We start from the raw sequence: 25,571 nt of genomic DNA, 5'->3' as shown, positions 1-25,571 counted from the left end.
AGTTTGTGCATAGCTCCGATCACATTCATGCATCTGTGGCAAAAAAATGCAGGAGAATGGTAAAACATCACGAGAAAATGTATGAAGTCCAATGCCTTCGAAAGATTTCAGTCACGAAAACAACACTTACCTTTGTTCATTTCTGGGAAATCTTTGCAGTTCCTTAGCAACTACGGCCAGGCATTTTGACTTATTCACACGTACTTGAGTTTGTACACAGCCAAACGAACAGACTACAATGAGATGCGTGGGTCCCGACTGTCCCGACGTGATCAACGTTTCACATTCGAAATGATGGTGGGGAGGGGTAGGATTCATTGCCCTCCTTTCCCTTTCCCCCCCTTGCCAGCTAGTAGAATCTGGCTGTGTTGATAGATGGCAGGCGAACAATGTCAAAAGTCGCCTGTAAATGATATTTCAGCCTGGCTCTGATGTAGTATTTCATTTTTTGTGTGCGCGGTGTTTTGCCGTGTGTGCGGAGTTTAGGATCTGTGTGCACAGGCACACAGCTTAGAGGGAACAGTGGTACTCACCCTTCATGTCCAAGAACCACATGACTCTGGTCTTGTGGTCTTGCTGTTCAGGACATGGGATTGTTGTATTTTCACACCAAATACACTCTAAACTTTAGACTATGATTCTAAAGTCTCAAACAACAAGCAAACCTGAGGTTTCCACAATGCTATGTAGGATTAAAATGCTCTTAAATCTATTTCAGCCACAAATACACACTGTGGTTCCCTGGGATGTCTTTGAAGGCATGAAAAAGATTTGGCAGAAACCTTTATTAGTCCTTTAACTACTGTCTGATTCTCTAGGATGGTAAATTGCCACTTCCTGGCATTTTTCTAGAAGCTTTTGTTGCTACTCTAGAGTCCTCCAAAAGTGAAAGTTATATCATTCATTTCACCACTGAGTAGCCAGGGCAGCATCAGGTGCCTGGAATGTCTTCTGACAGTCATTCAAGTTCCTGACTCCTTTCCTGCATTGGCATACTCAAATTAGGAAAACAAAATATTTTTGACCCCAGAGACTTGAAGGTCATGACTGGCCCTGGCCACCACCTTCAGAATGTACAATCTGTCTTTCATATCAGAGAGCCTATGAGAGGAATTTCACATGCAGAGTATAGAGGCCCACTTGTATACACCAAATTGCAAGCCAGTTGTGTGCCTACTAGTTCATTTGCAATTTTTGCAATCCTGAGTCACAAATGGAGTATCTTCATGCACAAATTATTAATTAGGACTTTTACATGCCCATTTGATACACAGTGTGTTCCTGAAACTGCTATAATTATATGTGCAGTTATAGGCATGCAGTTGCATACAAGCCACAGGCCTTCATTTCCTAAATTCTGTCCTTGTAAGATGTTGAAAGGTATGAACAAAGCGTTAAAACAGAAAAACAAAACATACCCTAGAGCAACTGAGCCAGATTTTTAAAGGATTTAGGCACCTGAAGATGCAGACAGGATCTATTACCATTGGGAATTGGGAGTTGAGGTGTTTTTGATAATCCCGCTAAGAGCCTGTATAGCTTTATAAATCTGGCCCATTCAAACTGTGTCCATTTTTAGAGAAAGTGTGTGTTAAGTCATCGAGTGTGTTCTAAAGCACCATTTCTCAAATGTGGCCACAGTGGCTGCATGCGGCCACTAGGGGGTTTCCCTGTGGCCACGGCAGTTTCCTGGGCTGGGGGGAGGGGAAGCATCAGCCCCTCCAAGTTCCCTGTAAGCTGCACGGCCATGCAGCAGCCTATTTAGCACCACACAGGCACTCAGGGAACCCGCCTGGGGACCAGCCCCACATCCCCAACCCCATCCCAGAGCCTGCACCCCCAGCTGGAGCCCTCACACCCCTGCACCCCAACCCTCTGCCCCAGCCCTGAGCCCCTCATTCCTGGCCCCGCCCCAGAGCCTACACACCCAGACAGAGTCCTCATACCCCTGCACCTCAACCCTCTGCTCCAGCCCTGCCACATTCCCCCTCGGCCCCACCCCCATCACATGAATTTTGTTTTGTGCACCAATATGAAGGTTTTGTGCACCAATATGAAGGTGAAGGTCACACATCACCTCCATATTGGTGCACATGGGTGGGAAAAATTAGTGGGAACACTGCTCTTTCTCCCTGTTGCTGCATGCGCCGCCTCTCTGGAGGCACAGGTGGGACACACAGCACTTAAGGAGCAAGGTGAGAAGGCAAGGGGTGGTGAGGAGGCGAGCAGCGGGGGAGTAAGGAGGTGAGTGGTGAACCAGCAGCAGAGTGAGGAGGCCGGGGGGAGGGGGGGCGCGTGCCCTCCCCTCCCCTCAGCCATCCTGAGCATCCTCCCCGACTCTCCCCTCCCCAGACCCAAGCCGCCCAGATATGTTTTTCATTATTATTTGGACTTCTGTTATGTGAAAGCATTTTAAAATTTACTTCAGAATTGTTGTACAACCATTTTTACCAAAAAAGCAAAAGAAACAATAATAAAAAAAGACAAGAACATGCAAAGCACCTTATTTGTGTTTCTATTCTGTTAGGTCCAGTCAAGAATAGAGATAACTACATTATTTTTATTATTGAGTCCGCAAAAAAAAGCCCAAAACCTTACATAAATAAATTACAATGATTTAGATGTATATATGTGCATATTACTTTATTAATTTAGGAAAAATAAATAATTTTAGGAAAAAGTGTCTGTGCGGCTACCAGCAAGAGTTAGTGGCCACACACTGAGGCCACCCAAAAATTTGTTGCGAGAAGCCCTGTAAAGTGCTGTATTTAGAAAAGACTCTTTTAAAGTATTGCTAGAAATATGCGATTTTAAACTGAGGTTTGAAAACATTTTGGAACAAAATTGTGGCCCTCTTCTTCCAAGGGCCCCAGACATCTGCATAGAGTCCATAATGTATTGAGATTTCCATCTGCTTTTACAAATTTATATCTTGATGTCCAGGAATCCATGCACACATTGGATCCTTTTTCAATTGCACTGCATGTCATGTTTGGCAAGATATAAAGAAAATATCTATTTACAATTATAAATAAGGAACATATGCTGAGTCCATTTTGAGAGGGCGACTTCAGAGACAGTGGCTCTAAACTGACACATTGCTCACAATTTTTATTGCAGGCTTTTGGTTTTTTGACAACATTTTTTTGGAAAAAAGAATGCAAGAACCAGCCATCCTTAGCCTACCTACCTGTTGTAGTTGCTATGCTAGCGTACTCTGGGGATTGACTGCTCACAGGTGAGGGTGCAGATGGCACTTCCACCAAGGTGGCAGATTTAGCTGGAGAGAATGGCACTGGCGAAGGAGTTGGAGGAGCAGGTTCTGTCAATATAATTTCTTCTCGTATTTCTGCTGAAGATTGGGAGACAGGTCATAAAAATGTTGTTAAATATGGCTCGTGGAACCCTATGAAATAGATCACTTAGAAAAGTTAATTTTAGATGTAAACTCTGGTGTGTGGAGGAATTACATAAATCTGTCTTTATCGTAGGTATTTTCATGGCCCCATTTTCATGGCCCCATCTCCTGATCATTAACATGCTTATCCTCACAACATCAGTGTGAGGTACTCTTATGCCCATTTTACAGATGGGGAACTGAGGCACAGAGAGGATAAATGAATTACCCAGGAAGTCTGTGGTGGAGCATAGATTTGAACCTGGGTCTTCCAAGTCACAGGCTAGCACCCTAACTACTGGATCATCCTTCCAAACCTTAGGTGTCATATTTAGTCTATGCTAAAATGGATGAGTGAGCTTTTCAAAAGCCAGCTAGGGGATTTAGCCATACAACTCCCATTTAAATTAATTGTAGCTTCAGGGAGGGATGGAAGCTGGCTCCACTGACTCTATGACTGCTAGGACTCTTTTTCATCACATGCATCCTGAACTGGGAGGTTACAGGTGATCTCCACACCGCTGGGGCTGCACTGAAGTACCTGAGCATACAGCACTGAGTATCTGGCATCTGTATTTCTACTGATAATGTAGATTTTTTTCTTTGGAAGTTGAACATTGGTATATCATAAATCATAGCTTTGGCTTTAATCTTAACCAATGAAAGTCACTCACCCCGATTCTCTTCTCAGACTCAGTGGTGTAAAATCAGGAGTAACCCGACCAAAGACAGTGGACATATTATTGTAAAGCCAGTGTAAGGGAGAGGGGAATCAAGACACATGTCACTTAAATGTGACTGTGGTTTTATAGGTTAGTTGATGTGAACATTCAGTATAAAACTCCCTTGCTGAAATCTCAAATACAGGTTTAGGAGTTGAAATTTTCAGACTTTCATAACTAAACTCAATAGTTACAGCAAGAAGCAGGCAGTCTAATTAAAAATCAATTTCAGGACACGCAATGTCCCCACTGAATGCATCCGGTGAAGTGAGCTGTAGCTCACGAAAGCTTATGCTCTAATAAATTTGTTAGTCTCTAAGGTGCCACAAGTATTCCAGTTCTTTTTTCACTAACCAGAGAGGCTCATAATTGACTTGTCTGACATAATACAGCTGAAAAATGACACATTCCTTCTGGAAAGGCCTGATTAGGGTAAATGGGGATAGGGAAATGCCCATGTACAGAAATGGGTGAATCACAGAGAATAAAATTATAGAAGGTATGTAAGGTACTGCTAAGAAAACAAACTCACCTGTGCTTCCTTCTCCTTTCATTGCCCTCATTAACTCATTAGCTCTCTCCTGACAATGCAGTGATTCTAACAGGTATAATACGTAGTCATCAAACATCAAGTGAATAAGGTGAAAAGACCCTGGGAATGAAATAATATGAACAAACATAAAAGCAATTAATGGTCTCAATACATTTATCACACAAATGATTACAGTATTACCAAAAAAACAACCCCAAATCACTGAATACCACTGGCCCCTGTATAGTCCTGCTACTGAACCATGTCTCTTACTGAAAAGTGAGTCATCTGTCAATGTTAAAGGCAAGTTAAGAGGGGAGGGTGTTTTTGTGTCTGGGTTCTGCTTGCCACAGTGTACTTGTACCTGGATTTATACAGATTTATGTGAATTCTGGGATCATTTCTCAGAAGTAAAATTTGTGTCTCTGGGGTCCGGTTCTTGAGAAAAGTGTCCTGACAAATAACTATCATTCTGTAGTAATTATAAATCTTGAGCAAGAATTGCCTTTTGGACCAAGCTCTCTCTCCTATATCCAAGCAAGCACTTACTAAGTCAGATGGGGCGGTCTGGGAAAGCAGGAAATTAATCAAAATATAAAAATCTATTCCTGTCAAATACACTAGCACAAAGTATTGTTGAGCTAGCTGGACTGTCCATGGGGGCTTTAAACTAGAAAGATGAAGGGAGGGATATGGTGAAGGTCAGAAACTACGGGACCTGGACCCCAACCTTCCTTCAGCATCTTCCCAGCAAGAGTCTGATTATCTTTTTGTTAGCATTTTTCAGCCGATTGGGCGTTGGTACCATTTATATAGGACCTTTAAAGCCAGAACATTTCCTTCCCAACTCTCTGGTAATGTCATTAGTGTTGCCAAGAATCAAAGCCATTATTCGTGTATGATAGGATGCCCAAACACCTTAAAATAAATTGCTTTAACAGGAAGCATTGTCAGTCAGGATAGGTACAGTCTGAAGAATTTATAAATAAGGAACTTTCTCATTTTTCATAATTATACGTCTGGAGGTGGATTATGTTTGTGGTTAGACTAATAGGTTAAAAATTACAAGTGTTAAGAATCAGCACATTTTAGGATGTAAACTGGTCACTGAGTTGAGAGCTGGAAATAAATATTTTGCTCTCACGTCCTAGCTTTGTAAAATTGGCCAAGAACAGTATAGCATACTTTTCTGCCTTTCTCTGAAGCATCAGATTACTGACAGATGTAGAATACTGAATGGGATAGACCAATGATATGTTCTGGCATGACAATTCCAAGCTACCTAAGACATCAGAGAAGGTATATGACACAATGATATCAATGAGAGACTAAAAGACTCCTTAAGTAAAATGTCCATCCCTATGGCACATCTTGAGGGTTTTATCCAGTCTATCTTTGAATAATTCGACAGATGAGGTTTCCACTACTTCCCAAACGTGCTAGCAACAACTGTGGGATGCCCCACATGGAAAGGCTTCAGCCAACCAAAGTAGCGTCAATATCTCTGGCATCAGCCCTTCCACATGAGGCATCTGTCACATTATTAAGTACCACATTACTATAGTTGGAATAGGAAGTGTCCTGAATGTTTTGGCTTTGCCTGCCATCTCCCAGCATGAGGGACAGGCATCACTATCTTTAACAACCATCAGTCTTGGAAGTTCCAAGCACATTTCTTGGTGGTTCCCGGCAAGCCACTTCCTAGGAGGCAATTTGAGACATGCTATACAGATATGGATCTGGACAGGGAAAGAAGAGTTTCCCGTGTAGTTTCAGGTCTCAGTTCAATTAGAGAAATGCCAAGAAGCAGAGAACAGACGTGAGGGAAGCAGTACTGGGGAAAAATTGACTTTTCCTCTAGCCTCCATAGACAGAGACTTAAAAATTTATACAAGGACTCAGTGTGAGAAGTAGACATGTCCATATGCTATCACTGGGCAGATTCAGCAGTGTATAGAAGATAGGAAGCAAAGAAGAAAATCAAGACAGATTACTTTGTCTGAAGAGCATACTGGCATCTACTAGAGATGAATGATATATATATTTTTAAAACTAAATGTTTTTTCTTCCAGAACCAATCTTTTTGCAAAAATGAAAAAATCACAAAGACATGTTGACCCTCTTTTTTGTAATTTTAAAAATTTCCCATGACATTTTTTGTAAAAATTTAAATCACTATTTGTATTGATTTTTTAATAAAAATATCTTCAAAATTTTTCATTTACCAAAACCAGCTCTTTGATAAACAAACAATGTGCATAAACATCTAGATAACACTTTAGACAAAAGTTGCAATAAACTGTTTTTGTACAAAACAGAAAAATGGGTCTGTATCAACCACTGCAAAATAGAAACTTTGATATTTGGGGTTATTATTTTTCAACCAGCTGTATTATCTATATTATACAACAGAGCTGGGTGAATACTTCACTTTTTTTTTATGAAGAGTCACTTTAGTGAGAAATTTAACTTGCTCTTTTTATATTGGCTTTCCACCAACGATTAGTAAATTTTAGATATATTTATTTGTACTTGCATGGTACATTTAAAAAGGCCTATCAAAGGCTTTAGGTACCTTTGGCAGGAGTGAATACAGTCAGACTGGAATAAAAGTAAACCCACCAGCCACCCCAACACCAGAGAAAATAGCCAGCTGAAAAGAAATCAGAAATCAGCTACACCCATAGACCCCAAATCCCGCAACCACAAATACAAGCCCTCAATATACTCATCACTCCTCAAAACCTGGAAAAAGAGATGGCTTTTTCGTTGTGCTCTGAATATCAATGGATTTGTCGATTTCAAACCTAGGGATAACGGGAGGGTGAATTCCAAAATGGAGGGCCCCTCACAAAAGAATGTTCTGCCAACGGGCCCCTTTCTTAAAAGTCAAGAGATGTCAGCTCACTGCTCACAAAGATGGCAGCTGGGGACAGAGAGAGGCTCTCTCTCCCATAGGCAGGTCCTTGGTCACAGCCCAGGATCTGGCCCAAAACTTTCAAATTTCTTTACTGATTTTTTAACAAACTTTTGAGACAAAATCCTTCCCTGGAATGGGATGCTACATACATAATTTCAGAATGATTGGTTTTTTGGAGGAAGTTAGAGGAGGAGGTTGAAAGCTGAGCTTATATTGGGAAGCCTGTTTCTACCTTAACGAGTGCCTACAGCTGCTCCACAAATATGCTGTTCTTTGCTCGTATATACTGTACAAGTGGAGTGTAGGAGAAGCAGTCTGAAAGGCCCCATGTCATTATGCAATGCAATGTTGTCTCGTAATTAGGCTTTCAAAGCAACTGTGCACACACTCTTCTTCAGTTGCAACAGCTCTAGTCTTTGTGTTCCATTCTCTCAATGCACGCATGCGTAACTTCCATTGTCATTCATGGGAGTTATGCACACACACTGAGGGGAGAACAGATGCTTTGTGTCCTTGGCGCAAGACCAAAAACAAGAACATCAGACATTTTTATAAATAGAACACATGCGTAGTGATGGGCAAATAATCTTCCACTGGCAAATATAAAGGGCTTGATTCTCTACTTTTGTGATCATTTACACCTGTGCAAATCAAAACTGTATGCTTCACAGCCATCTTACAGAAATTAAAATGACTAATAAGGTGCAATGTAGTGGAGAGCCTTAGCCAAGCTCTGTAGCTGTTTAGTTTTATAAAGTTTTTGAACTGGAAGTCTTGTAAAAACTGCAAATGGAATAAGATAGCTATTTTCAAAATGCTTAACATCGGTTACAATGTTGTAGAATCCTACTCTGTTTAGAAGTGTTATGAACACAATGGGCCTGATTGACCACTGTGTTAGTCCAGTTTAATACTGATGTAACTCGATTGGGGTTCACCAGCGTAAAAAACTGGAGCATTATGCCCTAGAACAAGCCTGGTTCTCGTCTCACACAAGTTTGTACCTCTGTTGACTTCGAGTCATTACTGATCCGGACAAGAGGCGAATCAGGCCTAATATTCAGCGTTTCCAAGTCTCACAATTTTAATCATAAGTCTCAGGATATTTGGTGTTCATCCTTCAAGCCCCTGCTCCTGGAGACAGGTAATTACGTGACAATCTCATCTTTCATTAAAAAATAAAAGAAAGTTTCTAGCCCTAAGGTTGCAGAGAAAACCCTGAAAGTAGAAACACTAAATGCTCACATGCTAGAAGACAAATACTAAGAACCCAAGATTTATTATTTTTTAAAATCTCATGATATTTGGGGCCTAACTCTTGATTTTTGAACACTTGGGGTTGATAATACTGAGTACACCATTTAAAAAACTATCTGGTCCCCTTGTCTCTCTCTGAATTTTCCTCTTCTTTTACTATTTGATATTTTTTAATTCTGCAGAATGTTTGAGACAGAATTTATAAGACACTCTGCATCAAGGGGTGTTGTATCAAATGAATGCAATCATTTTACATTTTAAATTAATTAAGTTAAATGTAAGATATAAAATTAAACCAGTTTCAGGATATGCACATCAGTTACTTACTGAGCAGCTATTCATGTACAACTGTTTATATTTTATGTTTATATTTTGTTTTGCACGCTACTGTATTTAGCAGGGACCTACGATTGGCTCTTTCAAATACAGCTGTAGGTACTGAAGAGGATTCATCTGTGTCTCATAAAATATATATTCATTTAGTGAGAGATAAAAAGCCCCCTAGATACTGTACCTACAGTAATAAATTGCTTTTGTCTCTCTTTTCAAAAAGACCAAATTGAATGCAATCAGGATATTATTACAGCTGTTCTATCCAGCTAATACACAGTAAACATCAGCAGCTTTCACAAAAGCCAGGAATTATGTACAAGTATTGTAAAACAGAGATATATAGCTCTGCGGAAGATTGGAAGGCTCCTTTTACTAATTAGTTGTTTTAATACACAGGATGCATTACCAAAACATTGCCACCGACTGTGCCTTTGATATGCCTAGACAGAAGACGAGTAGAGGGAGAGAGAAAGGAGAGAGATGAGCTTTTGTCTGCCAGGAATCGTTTTGACTTGCCCATGCCATGCACCATACTTAAAAGCTTTGCCCAGACTCAGATCTGTATGTCATTTCAGGATATATACTACCAGCCCAGTGACATGTTGTGAAACATTCTGTAGTCAAATTTCCAGATCATGAAATGATGACAAAGCTAAAATATATTGTACTGTATATAAGAATGACCACAGCATCAAACAAGTGATTTTTATCATGTTTTTGTTTCAAACACACTCTCAAATAATGCTTTTTTGTTTTTTAAAACAATAACAGCATAAAGATCTGGCATTGTTTATTGCTTAGAATGATCCTGAAAATCAGTGCCTGTTTACATAGTCATCAATGTAGCCAAAATACACAAGTTTTCATCTAAGATAAGAACAAATTTATATAGAAGACAATATCTAAAATATATCAATGTCATCTTTGTTTCCCTCTATTGTACAGTACTCATTAAAAATGCATGATACTATAAAAAGAGAGGAAGAACTGTGTTAAATTAAGCCCACAACAAGTTCCTCAGGTCTGATTCTGATACGTTTAAATTCAGAGGATATTAGACTTTTGGAACATGCTCAGCTATAATGCAATACAATGGCTTTGTAATTAGAATATTACAGCATTCATTCAAGAGATTATAATTCAGCTGATTATGTTAAATAACATGTCAGTCACTTTTTGAGAAGTGGGAGCAGTGATAGCCAAATTTTATTATACTGGGGTCTGGATGTGGTTTCAATACTCATCCCCTTTGAGGATCTGAAGTCCTTGCTCATTCTAAACTCCCACTGACTTCAATAGACCTGCACTTTTGGACCCAGAGGGGAGAAATTCAAGGGTTCTGTTAAAAACAACTAAAAGCTCTTATTCACAGAGACAGTGTGTATTGGTAAAAAGAAAGAAAGCTTACATGGGCTTATTATAAGAAAACCTTAGGAAGTTTACAGTGCCATAATGAAGATGTAAATGATAATCCTGTTCACTACTGCTGCAAGCAGCATTATCAAACCCAAGTCGTTAAAAAATTCTATACTATATTATTTATATCCTTTAAAAATGCATTATTTTCAGAAAACCAGTTTATACTGATTTTACATGTGCTATAATAATTTGAAAGCAGACTCTTAACAGATGTAGCTGGTGACTACAAATGTAATTAAATTTCCAATACTTTTAAGAGACAGCAATTGATTTTAAACATACTTTTAAGATGGAGTATGCATTTAAGACCTGTCTTACTAGAATTGTATAGAGTAATTCTCCAGATGCCATGGAAAGCACATCGCATGTGGCTGCTGATATGCTCTTTCCTAATACACCATTCTATCTAAATAGCTCTATTTTGTGTAGAGAGGGGTATACGTGTGTGACTACACATCCTGTATATTTTATTTTATACATTTTACAAAAAACAGTATTCTATTAGGCTACACATTTAGCCTAAATAGGCATTTAAAATACTACTTATGTACAGCTTGATAGAGAGTGCACAATTTTTGGAACCTTAACTTGCATTTTTGACGTTTCATGATTTTATCAGTGTGACCTCAACATTGCATTTACACAGTGTTTTGCATATAAAGGCTGCTCCTGCAGCTGAGTGCTGCAGAGAGCCAAAACGCTCAGAACTCAGTGTTTGCTCAATACCTGTTCCAAGAGGTTTCTGCATTGTGCAGAGAAGTATGCAATGCTCAGCAATGCGAGCAATCTCTATTTCCACAGTGAAAAGAGTTTTGGTGAATAAGGGGGAGAGCGCATATGAGAGGGGATAGATATCAAACATGGTCAGGGCTCTGGTACTTCAGCACAATCCAGTGAATACAAAAGCTGTGCATAGAGGCCTTTTAAGGATTTTCACTATCCCACTGCCTGCTAGGAGTGGCAACTCACTGTTGTGCTTGCTGAAAAGCTGTGCTTAGAAGAAACTGACAACAGGGAAGCCATGAAGACCAACCACAGATCAAAATGCTCCTGAAGGTTCTCAGAAGACAGTGAGGCCAGCTCTTGAGATTTTATCAAGAGTTGTGTGGTATTTGGTGTTTTTCTTAAAGCCTCACCTCCTGGCAGCTTGTAAATATGTGAGAATCTCAGCTTGCATTAAAAAAGTAAGTTTCTAGCCTTTATGGTCATGGAGTAAAACTTAAAAATGTGACCCACATGCACTCTAGAGATTCAAAAACCAGAAGATAAATAAAACCACCCAAAATGCATTAAAAAAAAACCATACATTTTTTTAAGCCAATCCCATGATTTTGTGTGGCCTGACACACAATTTTTGATTGCTTGGGGTTAGTAATACTGAGTCCTCATGGCCAGCTTCCCAGGTGCCCCATGTGGGACTTCATAGTGTTCTTGCCTGCCTCCAAAATCTGCTCCCCTCAGCTTACTGGTACCTGAACAAAGCTCGGAAGCTTTCTATCTATAGGTCTACATTCTTCTGGGGGTGCCCAGCACCCCTATATCTAAGCATCACCTAAGAGAATAAAACACAATAAAGCACTGCTGGAAGAAAACATGCTAGTGGCTCAGTGCTGCTCTCTCACAATCCTCATTATTATTAGTCTGCTAATAACATACATTGACAAGTGTGCACTTATGAAAACACAAAAGCACAATAGCCAATTTTCCATCATTCCTATTGTTGACTAATTCAATTTGTACATACACATACTCCTCAGTAGGGACTGTTTACACACCAGGTTTCAAAGCACAGTTCTGTGTGAAAAGAAACAGGACAACCTTTTTTTTCCTTTCTTTTTTTTTTAAAATGGGGTACGTTTATATTCTTCCACTCTTATGGACATCAAAAACAACTGAAGGGAATTTGTTCAAAAGCAACAGAAAAAATGACCTAGAGGCAGAAAATTTGTTGAAAATTTCAACCCCAAAAAGAGATTTTTAAAAAAAGTTATAAACATGTGAAAATCAGAGGGGATCATCACTCAAAAGTGCATGACAGCTATTGATCTAGCATTTTTTACTGTGCTAACAATCAGTAAAATTAAAATTAAAGTACCAAAGCTGGGTGCACTGTGCAAAGTCATGTCCCGAATCACTCGTGTGCCAAAGCAGGACCACATCAAGAGGAACTGCTGAGCCACTTTCTTCAAAGAGCCTTGTCTATTGGCAGCTACCTACAAGAAAATATATATATTTCACATGGATAACAAACATTCATTTTCATTTCCATTGTCTGTCCCAGCCCAACACTGCCCATGTCCATCCATTTCCTTAACTAAAACTACATCCCACTGTAAGAAAATTAGGGTAAAAATTAAAACAGACACACATGAAGCCATCCCGTAATGATAATTCTATACACATTAGTTTGCAGGAAGAAGAAGCTTACAATAAAATTATAATCTCTAAAACAGAAAATGCTCATGCTTCTGGAGGGTAACATTTGGATTATAAATAATGAAGGGATTTATCAGACTGCCTAACAACATCCAGGTCTTCATCTTAATTTGACTCTCTTTTTGGCAATTCTCTAGTTCAGGAAGAAAATTTATAATGAATATTGCTGGGAATATACTGCAAAAATAATGTATTAATCTAATTAATTTAAACTAATTGGCTCTTGGTGCGTTCACATCCTCTTTGCATTTTCTTTCTGTGAACACTCAGATGATAATGTTTTACTCACAATTATACTTCTCAGAAAGCATATTGTAAGTTTACACTCTCAAAAGCTCATTTTCTATAACTGTTACTGTAGCCGTGTTGGTCCCAGGATATTAGAGAGACAATGTAGGTGAGGTCATATCTTCTATGGGACCAATTTCTGTTGGTGAGACAGACAAATTTTTGATCTTACACAGAGCTCTTCTTCGGGTCTGGAAAACTTAGAGTGTCACAGCTAAATACAAGATGGAACAGATTGTTTAGTATAAGTAGCTAACACATATTTCAAGGGACCATTCAAGGTGAAATGACCCGTTAATTTTCTATATTCCCAGTTGATCCTAAGAATTATACTCATCTAGTCAGCAAATAGAAAAAATACCACGTCCAATATGATCCATCATAAGCACTCACAGTGATTTCAAACAGCAATCTATAGACTAAAGACACTTTTTAAAAAATTAAATAATTTCAAACAATTGATACATTTAGGAATTTTTTTTGGTGTGGGGGGGAGTTGTGGACATTCTGCGAACAGAAAAAGAGGTAATATTGTTTAATGAAGTGTTCTTAAGTTATTTACACAGGTCTAATAGTGAACTCTGGAAGTAGAGTTGCAATTTTCCAACAGAACATGCTAATACAAAATGTATTATCATTCACAGACAGAAGCTAAAAGTATATGGTAAATTGTCCAGTTACATATACTGCATAAAATTGTATTGATGTCTGATTGGCCGAGAGTGCTCATGAGTTCAGCCAGTAAGTGTCCACCCAAATAATACTAAAACTGAGGTCAGAGTTCTATTACTGGTGTTTCAGAGCAACTCCTAAAAATCCCTTGCTGAACCATAAACTCGTTGTTAACCTTTATTTACTAAAATGAATCAGCTGGACTAAATATTATCTTCATTAAACTCTCAAAAGGGCATATTAATTTATTATCTCCACCTGCAATGCTACATTATTCACTATACACTACAGAGGAGTCTGAACCAACACTTCAGATCCATACACCCTTGAACGTTGGGGTGTTGAAAATCTGAACTCTGATCCAGCTCCGAATTTTGCAAATGGCTCCTATTTTTAGAATGGAATGAGTGAAAGCCTTGAATCTGAACACTCCCTGACTTTTGACTCTGGAATTTGGATCCAGATTTTGCATCTTGAGTCTGTGTCTACTAAATACCTATTGCTTTGTTAAAACAAATATTACACATGGTAATACTGCACATTAAGTGACTCGGGTCCTAACTCCTATTTACCAACCTTCACAACACATCTGTCCACCATGGAATCCAGCCACTCAATGTAGGACTCAATGGGTGACTGCTCCTCCAAAAGATGATCAAACTCCTGATACACTAACAAACAAAGAAAAATACTCCAAATCAGGACTTTAATTCCATTTTATAACAATAGAGAAAACAACTGTCACAAAACAATCAGTAATACATCGCCAATTTGCTAAGCTAATTACAACAGGTCACTTAACTATAAATGTATATATGTACACCTTAAGACATAAAAGAGGTTGAAACCATTACTGTGCTTGGTCACTGTCCTGCTCCTATGGAAATCAGTGGGAGTTTTTAAAGGATTTCAGTGGGAGCAGGATCTTGGCCCATCATTTGTAATTCATCTTTTGATTTACGCTTCAGCTGTCTATGCCCGGAAGTAAAACACATTTATGGTGTTCATGGTGCAGAGCAGTAAGCTAGGCTTTGACCCTCATGAGGAAAAAAAGCCATGCATGAAATTGATTTAGAAATGCATAGAGGATCTTTTAAACACCCAGTGGATGAGCATTGTTGATAGGCCTCTCGTCAGCAAATCTCCAGTGCATAGTGCTTTAGTTGTGAAAACGTGCTTCAGCTGCAACCGTCATTTAGTTGTAACAGCAAACAAGCAACAACAACAACAAAAGTGTACTTTTATAAAGTGATTTACTGCCAAAACACAAATGCCATGCTGACTACACCTAAAGGAGTTTCTACAGACAGGCAATCCTCTTCCAAATATTTTTTTCAAAAATATAGAGAGTAAACTCAGATGGCCTGTTCAAATGTGTCAATTAAATAGGAGAATCTCCAATTTATTTAGGAGAAGAAGCTATTGGAAGACAAGGAATCATGTGTCTGAGCATCTCAAGGAATTGCTCTGCAATTGAGCTACAAAAAATGGTCCCCTAAATCAAAAGAAAAGATGCTTTTATACCTGCTGTGTCACAGGGTGATTTAAATGCGCTGTGCACATCCATTTATACTTCATTATAAACAGCAGGAGAGAGGAATTTCCCACCACTGGAGTGGATGCTAGGGGCAGGGAGACGAGGCAAAGCGCAAAGTTGGCAGCTAGGGAAGAGTGCAGGAGACATGGAGAAAAAATGCAAAATACAAGATGTTCTCCACTTGAGCAGCATGGCCATTCTTTGTAACACCACCCTGGATTGGGCTCTGCAGATTGGGAAGTATTGTTATGAGCTGAAGCAACGGATCCAGTAGGAATGCATTTAAGAGTTTCCTTGCCTTACAAATGACTGTGCATTGATTCCATTTAGACTTAATTACAAAGGGGTAGATTGTCACAGCTGTTATTCAGCCACCCAGGGGAACAATGGGGAGCAAGCCTCCCCTTCCTTTCCCACTCAGACCTGCTCGTATTAGGACCCTGGATGCAGAGGGGAGAACTCTATTTGTCCAATACTTCTCACTGCAAGCAAGCCAGTGGGGAGAGGGTAGACGGAACAGGGCATAGGAGGAGCCCTCGCTCTGCCTCCTTAATCCAGTACCTGGCTGGCCATAGAGTGGGGAGTAAGCTGCTTCAACTACATTCTCTGTGAGTGAGTTGGGGAGCACAAGTGGAACTGTGATCCTCCGAGTCCCAGTTTGTTGTCTGGTTAGCTGCTGGGAAAGTGCTGCTATGCACTATCCCTTACTCAGGGCCGATTACAAAGCTACCATCTGCCCCAAAGCAGCTGTTGCAGACACATCTGCAGGAGCCAGAAGGAATGGAGCACCGGAGAAAAATCATGATAGAAGTACCTCTATTCTTAAAAATGAGAAAAGCCACTTTCTACTAACAAACGACTATCACGTTCAGTGGAAATCTGCCAATCTGGAAGATTTTTTTCCAGTTATTATAGTTGGAAATTGTAACCTTGGGAGGCTGAGTGTCGGGATTTCCCAGCACCAGCAGGATATAAAGGAGCATTGGAAACCTACATTGGACATGTGTATTAAGAAATCCCAATGCCATCATCCTAAAGTGAGGGCCCAATTTCACCACGTGAGGAGACACCCTGCAAAAATGTGACACTTTCATGCATGTGTGAGTGTGTGTGTGTGTTGCAAATAAGTAAAGTGGACTGGGTGAAATAAGAACCAGCCCGAATCTTCATCCAACACTTGACTCCAACCTACGCCAGCCCCTTTTAGAGGTACAGAACAGTTTGTCTTTGTCTCTTCCCCTTACCTATGTTTTCAACCAGGATTTGAAATAAGACTGAGCACTGACAGAGAGGCAAGCTTTAGAGGGCCGGGAACACCTTTTCAATCTGTGTGCACACAGTGCTTAGCACAATGATCTCTGATTCAGACTATGGCTGCTAGGCACTATTGCAATACTCATAAGGAATGGCAGGACATGGGAGAGTTATCCTAGAGTTCTTGGTGATTCAGAGGAAAAAATCTATCAAGAGTGGTAAGAGTGCACAGGAGGACAGAGAGGAGGTGATACTACTGGAGGATTCAAAGGAATTAAGCTGAATTTCCAGCCTGCTATAAACCCTCCAGTAGAAGGGGAAATACTGACTTGCAATAGCAGTACTGAATTTGCTGCAAGGGAGCTGAAAATACCACCCCAAAAAGAAGGTTCACCTTTTGGAACTAGCTCCTTGTAGACTTATCCTTGGTTACAGATCTTTAAATGATCTTCATCGAGGTAGAAACTATATGCAAAGTTGGAAAAAAACCTCTTGAGGTCAGTGTCACATATATACCCTTGTCTCAATGTAATCCTCAACACTTACACTGGGTTGGGTTACTGCTTCTGGTCTTTCTCCTCTCTCTCCTTCTTTCACACCTTTCTCTTCTCCCTTTCTGTTGCAAACTGCTACCCGGCTATGACTGGCCCCTTCTGGAAAGCACTTATATGCTGAATTCCATCCACTCTTCAGGAAAGTTCTTAAGCATTTGTTTAACTTTAATGGTTTTTAAATATGCACTGAAAGTTTAGCACTTGCTTAAGGGTCCTTCCTAAATGGGGATGGTCTCCTGAATCTGGGCCAGAAACATTACTGGTATTACGTATTAACCCTTTGGGAACTAGATAATTTCTAGGGGTTTTGGGTGTATGCTGAGGATGGTTAAAGAAGAAGAGAGATTTTCTGGCTGCTGGGAACCAGGATGAGCCTGGATTCTAGGCTTCAGCTTGTCCTGAACTGCTTATCTTTTACCCCTGTCCTGTCCTGAATTCTCACTACTCTCAACCTTTCACTGCTGCCAGCTCCTGGCTCACTCCCGTCAATCACCAGTGGGCAGAAGGATCATATCAGGAGGTAAACTCAGGGGCTGGGGGAACTGGCAAGAATCCCAGAACAGTTCTCCTCTGGGAAATGGAGCCAGCAGCAGGTGGTCAGGAGATGTGAGGCCTTCTTCCTGCTTGGGGATGACTCTTTCAGAGGTCAGTGAGGGATGTGAGGTAGACGGGAGCATTTTTGTCGTCTTCAGGAAAGAAAGGAGGAGGACTCCAACTGGAGGTAGAGGTTGAGACTGCTACTAAAGACAAGAATACTCATCTTTAGTATCTCAGTGTAGCACACCCAGGGATGCACACACATTTGTTGTCAGAGTTCTATGGGCTAGAAATGGCTATCACATGCACATTCTGTGGGCAACTTGTGTCACTACTTTACACATGGAATAGATGAGCTTTCCCCCTAAAACAGGGTGACCAGATAGCAAGTGTGAAAAATCAGGACAGGGGGTGGGAAGTAATAGGAGCCTATATAAGAAAAAGACCCCAAAATCGGGACTGTCCCTATATAGGACATCTGGTCACCCTACCCTAAAACCAACTTGCCCCTTTAAGAAAGCACAACTTTTCCAGGGTTTCTACAAGTCATTCTTCAATAAACCAAGCAGTGTCTATGTCAGCCAATCAGATTTCTGGATGTGGGATACATACTTACTTCTAAAAGTTCACAAAGAAAACTTCAGCCAATCAGAGACTAACTTGCTGATAAAAGTGCTTTGTGAAACCAGTGCTTTTAAAAAAAATAAGCCTCTGGAAGTGACTCAAACAAAAATGGCCCTGCTGTCAAAGCCATTCAAAAGGCAGTTATCCCATAATAGTATAACTGGGTAAACAACCATCATTCTACTCTATCAGATAAAATGATTCGGGGCTTGATCCATAGCCCATTAAAGGCAATGGGCAGACTTCCATTGACTTCAATAAGCTTTGGATTGGGCCCTAGATCTGCATCAGTCATTAGGAAGACTAGAAATAATCTCTTTAACAGAACATTGTCCATATCCATGTCTCAAAGTGGAACATCTTGGTTTTGGCTCACCTTTCTCTTTGATAAGTGTTTCAGTATTTATCTGAGCAGCAAGCAAGCAATAGCCAGTAATGATGTGCCACCACATTGCTACAATATCTCAATTAATAAACTGATTGACTGTAAAGCAATTATTATAAAATTGAACATTATTATTATTGTGGTGTTTTGCATTCAACAGGAAACACAGTTCAGAGTTCCCTGTACCACATTTGAGGATTTTATTCTTACATTGTATGATGAGCTTTCTGTGCTCCTCACGTGAATCCTCCATGGTATAGAGAGTTTGTTTGGTAATGCTGTTCAGATCCACATTCCTCCAGTCCTCCAGCATTTGAAAGGTAATGTCTGCACTGTGGATCACCGTTCTTGATGCCTATAATCCAATCCGATCTACTCATTAGTTCATGGTTTATTAGGTTAAAAATAGCCTTCATCCCCTTTTACGCTCCCTTAGTGAGCCTCACTAAGTTGATTCTCAAACCCCACACACCTCTTGATCCTTTCTCGAAGTTACTGGACACAGTAGCTGGAGAGAACTCTGAAGCCATTTTTGCCAGTTCTACTCAGCATGTATTTGGTTTCCACAAGTACAAATCTCAACAGGCATTTCTAATCAAACTGCTCTCTCCCTAGACCATTAATTCTACAAGGTTTGAGCTGCAGTGTTTGGTCCACGTCAGTCCAAGAACAAAAACACATTGGCCCAGATCCTTCCCCTCAATCTATGTAGGGAGGGAATACTCTGCGTGTGCATCTTCCCCCTGACACATGAAAAGGAGGCTCACCTGCCCCCACACCACCACCTGCCCATCCTCTGGACCATGCAGAGGCCTCCCTGCACAAAGGGAAGGAGTAGGCTGAGAGAAACGTGGGTGGTGCTGGATCGGGGTCACACATCAGTCCTGTGTAAATTAATCAGAGAAGACAACCCAGATTAGGGCTGTATTATCTTTTCCAAGGAGTCTCCCTTGGGGGCCATGGCAGCCTGAAGAGTCCCTGGTTTAGGAAGCTGTTGAGGGGACAGAGCTGTGTGAATGGATCTGGTCTTCTACAGATTCCCGTGGATCTGTGCAGATTCTTGGGGATCTACCAGGTTTGTGGATAGACCCCACAGCTCATGCAGCAGGATGCCCCACAAATGAATTAAAGGAGGAGGAACTCCACAAAGCATCCTCACTGAGATCTCCTTCCGTCAGGGGGTATTTCTGCTGTGGGGGTTAATCTGGGGCATTAGATACAGTTTTCAAGTGTAGCCCCTCAAACTGCAGTGTGGGACAAACCCTCAGCTGGTGTCAATGGGTGAAACGCCACAGGAGTCAAGGGAGATGCTCCTACTTATACCATCAGAAAATCTGGCCCTGTGAATTTTGCACAGTTCATGTGGCCTAACTGAGTCAGTGAAAAATAAATCACAGACATAGTATGTTGACCTGCATGGTGGATTTTTATCAGTAAAACAATGGGATATTATGAAGCTTATATTCACAGCTATAAGAACATTAATACATTATAACGGTAATTTTATTTATAAAATGATCTCTACTGAAGTACTGTTGGGCATGCCAAACAAGTTTTGATAAATAAACCATTTCAAAACCCCAGAAGAAAATAATCCATTGTAAAAAAAACCCCCAAAATACAGAAAAATATAGTCAAGCCATCCTCACAAAATGATAAACAAAGAAAACTAATAGAGTGGGTCCTATGTTAAAGGGAAAAAAGACAGACAAAATACACCTGTTGAAATAGTTCAATTTTATATGCTGCTACGAGTTTTCAGGTTAATTTTATGGAAGAAAAACAATCCATCATGTATGTCTACGAGAGCATCTTTTGCAAAGTGGTAAGTCTGCATAACAAGCTTAATCAGTTTTTATCTAGGCAAAACTCCCTAGTTCTGCCAGAATAAAGACTGGATTAACAAAAACAAGTAAAGTGTTCAGGATTTGAGAGCACTTGGTTTTAAACTGAAGTATGTAACCACAATAAGTGAATATTTGCCCTGTATTTTGTTTTCACTTGAGGTTTAATGTCACAACTAGGTATGGTGTTTTCTCTCTAGAAAATGGACAAATTGCTTCCCTCATCAAAGGCCTGATTCAAACCCCATTGAAAAATCAATGGAAAGTTTCCCATTGGTTTCAATGGGTTGAACTGGATCTGAAACCTCTTCTAGGATCCGATCCTGAATTTGTTACATAGAAGTCACTGGGAGTTTTGGGTGCATAAGGAATGCAGGATCAGCCCCACTATTTAACAAATCATGTAATTGATTTGTGGATGGTTTTGTAGCTTATCTATGGAAGATCATAATAAATAAATATTAGAAACAAAACTACTAAAGCAGGGGTGGGCAAACTTTTTGACCTAAGGGCCACATCTGGGTATGGAAATTGTATGTCAGGCCATGAATGCTCACAAAATTGGGGTTGGGGTGTGGGAGGGCTCCAGCTGGGGGTGCAGACTCTGGGGTGGGGCCAGAAATGAGGAGTTCAGGGTGAGGGAGGGGGCTCCAGGCTGGGGCAGGGTGTGTGGGGGGGAGGGTTCCAGCTGAGGGTGTGGGCTCTGGGGTGGGGCTGGGGATGAGGGCTTTGGAGTGCAAATGGGTGCTCCGGGCTGGGACTGAGGGGTTCAGAGGGCTGGAGGGGGATCAGGGCTGGGGCAGTGGGTTGGGGTGCAGGAGGAGGTCAGGGGTGCAGGCTCCAGGTGGCGCTTACTTTCAAGAAGCTCCCGGAAGCAGCGGCATGTCCCCTCTCTGGCTCCTACATGGAGGCGGGGCCAGGGGACTCCGTGTGCTGCCCCATCGGCAGGCACTGCCCCTGCAGTTGCCATTGGCCAGTGGGAGCCCCAGGGGCAGTGTGCGGAGCCCCCTGGCTGCCGCTACGCATAGGAGCCAGAGGGGGGACATGCTGCTGCTTTTGGGAGCCACACGGAGTGGGGCAAGCCCCCAACCCCGCTCCCCGGCTGCAGCGCCGGAGCGGGGCAAGCCCCAGACCCCGCTCCCCAGCGGGAACTCAAGGGCTGGATTAAAACATCTGATGGGCTGGATGCAGCCCATGAGCTGTAGTTTGCCCACCCCTGTACTAAAGCCTCATATACCATTGTTACTTCCAAGAGAGTTTCTCCTTGTGCAATATCCAACCTGCAGATTTAGCAAACTGTTACAACAGTCTGCAAAAGCAGCATAGAATAAATTTATCTGGAATGGATAACCACTGAAATGCCTACCTGGCAGAGATGATTTAATGAGGTCTGCCGACGGAGAATTTGTGAAAACCTCCTGGATACTGCAGGAAAGGAGAATTACACATTTAGGTAATATGCCAAATAAAGAAACTTGATTATAAAAGTACTTTGTTAAAACTAGCATCAATTAAATACACTGAATTTCCTTTCTGTTAAGACACACATTTGTGACTTATTTATTGTTCATATTAATTGCCCAGTTTTCAAAGATGGACTTCTGAATAGGACATCCAAATCTTACATTTGGATGCTCAAATCAGTAGTTCCAAGTATGTATAAGGATTATTTATATCTCTAAATGATGGTTTGAGTGTCCCAAAAAGGGATCTGGGCATCTTATTGAGGTATTCATACTTGTAACTTGGGCTGTAAATATTTATTCTACATACAGCATCTGAAATCTATGATCCCAATCCTGAAAACACTCCCAGCCATACAGCTTTCTTTCACCAATACTTCCACTGGCTTCAATGGGACTGCACAGGCAAGAGTAAATATTATGCTCAGGAGTAAGTAATCATTTGCAGGCACCAAATACAAGTAAATGCTGGTGTGTTCTCAAGTTTATTCTCATTTTATAATCACTAAAGATCTGCAGATCAAAGCAAATAATCTATAGAGATATTTGAAGTCAGACTTCTTGGTATTACATATTCCTTCTACATTGTCCATCGAGCAGTTAAAATATATATTTTCAGATTTATTAGAACGTTCATTGTCCCAATATTTATATGAGCAGAACAGAGTTCACTGTTGTGGATTCTCAATAGTTTTGAATTGTCAAAGAACTGACAAAAATAGTCTCAGGACACATTTTCCATAATTTTTGAATAACTAAGTAATGACCAAAAATATCCAGTGGATTATTATAATATATGTCCTGAGTACTTTCTGCAAAACATACTCCTAATTTTCCATGCTGATCAGTAGTTAATCCTTCTCCTAAATTAGTTTTTTTTTTAAACTTCTGATGTGGAATTTACTGCTCATGAAAAGCAAAGAATGGAGAGCTGTGAAATAAAGCAGGCTTTATCAATAGGTGATGCGCACTGCAGGCATCTACAAAGCATGTCTGAAAAGGCATAGTGCCCTTTCCTGTGGTGACAGGGTAATTTGATCCCCTTCATATTTAACTCTGGCACTTCTTTGGAGTGAGGGCCTCAAGCTGTATTCAAATTGTGCAAGTCTATAGGTTTGTTTAATAATTTGCTTTGCCTAATATCATGCCTAATGCTTGCTTACTGTCAACAAATTAATTTCTTATCAGAGTCCACAAAAAAGGAAAGGCAACTGGTCTTAGAGCTGTGCTTTATTACATTTAAAGGAAATTGGTTCTCATGAGTGAGTGGAGATTATTGGTGAATGAAAGATCTGTAATGTTGATCTTTTTTCATGACTAATAGAACATTTTCCCTAGCTTCCAATTAATTTGTAACGGATAAATAACACATTCTTCTCATATATATAAAAGAGATTGCTCAGTACATACACTCAAACTTGATATTTCGGAGGTTTTCTGGCAGGTCGTAGAGAGCTACTTTTAACCACTCATCCAGCTGTTTTGCAAACTTTCGGATCACCTGAGTCAAGCTGAAAAGAGAAATCACTACTTCAGAAAATGTACACTGTGTGGTTTATATGGCAGTGCCTGGAAGCATGTAAAGTCAGTGTTCCACCACACAGCATATCATTTTTAGTTACAATTTATAAACAAAGGTACCTAGGACACAATTTTCAGATGTGGGCATCTTAATAGTACATTTAGATCCCCTATTTGGGATATGAAATTGGCATTAAGGTTCATAATACAGGAATTCATGCACTTAATTGCCAATTTGAACAGCCACTTCTGGGTTCTAGAAGTCTCATTGGTTGTTTACATTTAACAATTGTGCCCATAACATAAAAGGGAAATTTTGACATAGCTTCAGGAGGGTGGAGTGACTGTTGGGCCAGATTCGATTTTCCGTTACACCAGCGTACATATGGAGAAATTCTGTTAAAATCAGTGTTGTTACTCTGCATTCAAACTAGTATAATTCTTCTGAGAAGAATTCGCCCCACTACAGTCTATGGGGCCCACTGGCAGCCCAGTTACACGGCTTTTTAGTGAATAGTTTAAACAGGACTAAACATAGAAAGCTGCATAAAAATAATAGACCTTTAGAAGTTTGGAAAGGGGAAGAAATAGCCCCATTTCTTAAATGACTACATTTTGGGAACTGTATTCTCAAAACAGGTCAGATCTGAATCCTGATCATGCAAGTAACTGTCTGGGCAGCTCCTACACCTGTAGGCAGCCCCACTGTGCACACAGAGTCACCTGCAGGATCAAGGACTTGGACAGCATAGAAAACATCTGAAAATATCTGAAGCAAAAGGGAAAATACCCAAAATACCTTGAGTTCAGGAATAGTTTCAGATTCATCTTCCTCATTCAAATCAACTTTAAAGATGGCCTTAATACTTCACTAAGCTTACAACTGTGTTTGCTGTTTTCAGTTAGGGGGCGGGGGGGTGGGGGCAGATCAGCCTCAACCTATTCAACTGTCATAAAAAAACTCATGGTCCTACTCTCAGTCACATCACTTTAAGGAACATAAGACCCAAGATTAGAGTTTTGAGCTCTACTGGGCCCAGCCCTGCATGGGTACACAAAGATGGAAGGGGGAGGACACATAGAAGCTTTTCCACTCCTTATGGAGCCCCTGTGCGGGGACCGGGCTCAACTCATTGGATGTAGTGCACAGCCAGTTTCCTGTGGATACTAGCTACTCACAGTGGGGCAGGAAGAGGTGTGTTGCAGAAGACATGGCCACGGTCCTGCCTTCCTCCACATGGGCTATCTTAGAGGGCTGGGCGTGGATGGGAGTGCATGATGCCCCCACTGAAAGGTTGGCTTTGTTGGCACTGCAACTTTTGTTCCCAGGGAATTCCGGCTGAGTCAGCAAGATTTCCTCCAAGGGCTTCCATTGCTGTGTCTCCATTGCTTGAGACCCTTCTGCACTCCCTCCAGTGTGGGCCATGGCTTAACAGCCACAATCTGGCCCTTTATATGCATTACAAAAGTCCATATTCACACTCAAGTCTCTCCTTATTTGCTCTGAAAGAACTAAGCAGCTTGAAAAAAGAGCTGCTATGCAATTTAATCCTTCCGATGAAATAGATTGGGGGGGAGGGAGGGGAGGGAGCTGAAGTCTGCAAAAACTTGCAAGATTTACCAAAGAAATCCATGCTTGTACCCTGTTCCTGGTTGCAGACAGATACTTTGCATCTACTTAACAAACCATACAATCTGAACACTGCACTCTAGTTTAAATAAGTAGAACAAAAGCCGGAAAAGGTTTGCTGTAATTAGAGCTACAATAAAATGTAGGTGACCAAACGTACAGTGCAAAGAGTGAACACTCAAAGCAATAGTCTCAACAAATTGCTAGCAAATCTTGCGCTGAATTTTGTCAAATAATTTTGAATAT

At 40.7% G+C, this 25,571-nt stretch overlaps 1 protein-coding gene across 3 annotated transcripts in view; it reads right to left on the bottom strand.

Moving 5' to 3' along the window:
• Window positions 1-25,571, bottom strand: part of RFX4 (regulatory factor X4) — a 132,413-nt gene that overhangs the window by 34,436 nt on the left and 72,406 nt on the right. For 2 of the 3 annotated variants that reach the window (XM_048832228.2, XM_075123406.1), the window contains exons 9-15: window positions 23,585-23,685; window positions 22,078-22,136; window positions 19,078-19,222; window positions 14,553-14,647; window positions 12,676-12,793; window positions 4,652-4,771; window positions 3,191-3,352 (exon numbers count right to left, since the gene is read on the bottom strand). In XM_048832228.2, coding sequence (XP_048688185.1) covers window positions 3,191-3,352; window positions 4,652-4,771; window positions 12,676-12,793; window positions 14,553-14,647; window positions 19,078-19,222; window positions 22,078-22,136; window positions 23,585-23,685 — 800 coding nt within the window. The remainder of the gene's footprint in view (window positions 1-3,190; window positions 3,353-4,651; window positions 4,772-12,675; window positions 12,794-14,552; window positions 14,648-19,077; window positions 19,223-22,077; window positions 22,137-23,584; window positions 23,686-25,571) is intronic. The other variant, XM_048832236.2, reaches the window with a different exon arrangement.

This window comes from Caretta caretta, chromosome 1 (assembly GCF_965140235.1).
Source record: "Caretta caretta isolate rCarCar2 chromosome 1, rCarCar1.hap1, whole genome shotgun sequence".
In the NCBI taxonomy this organism is placed as follows: Eukaryota; Metazoa; Chordata; order Testudines; family Cheloniidae; genus Caretta; species Caretta caretta.
This window is presented reverse-complemented; position numbering and strand designations above follow the sequence as displayed.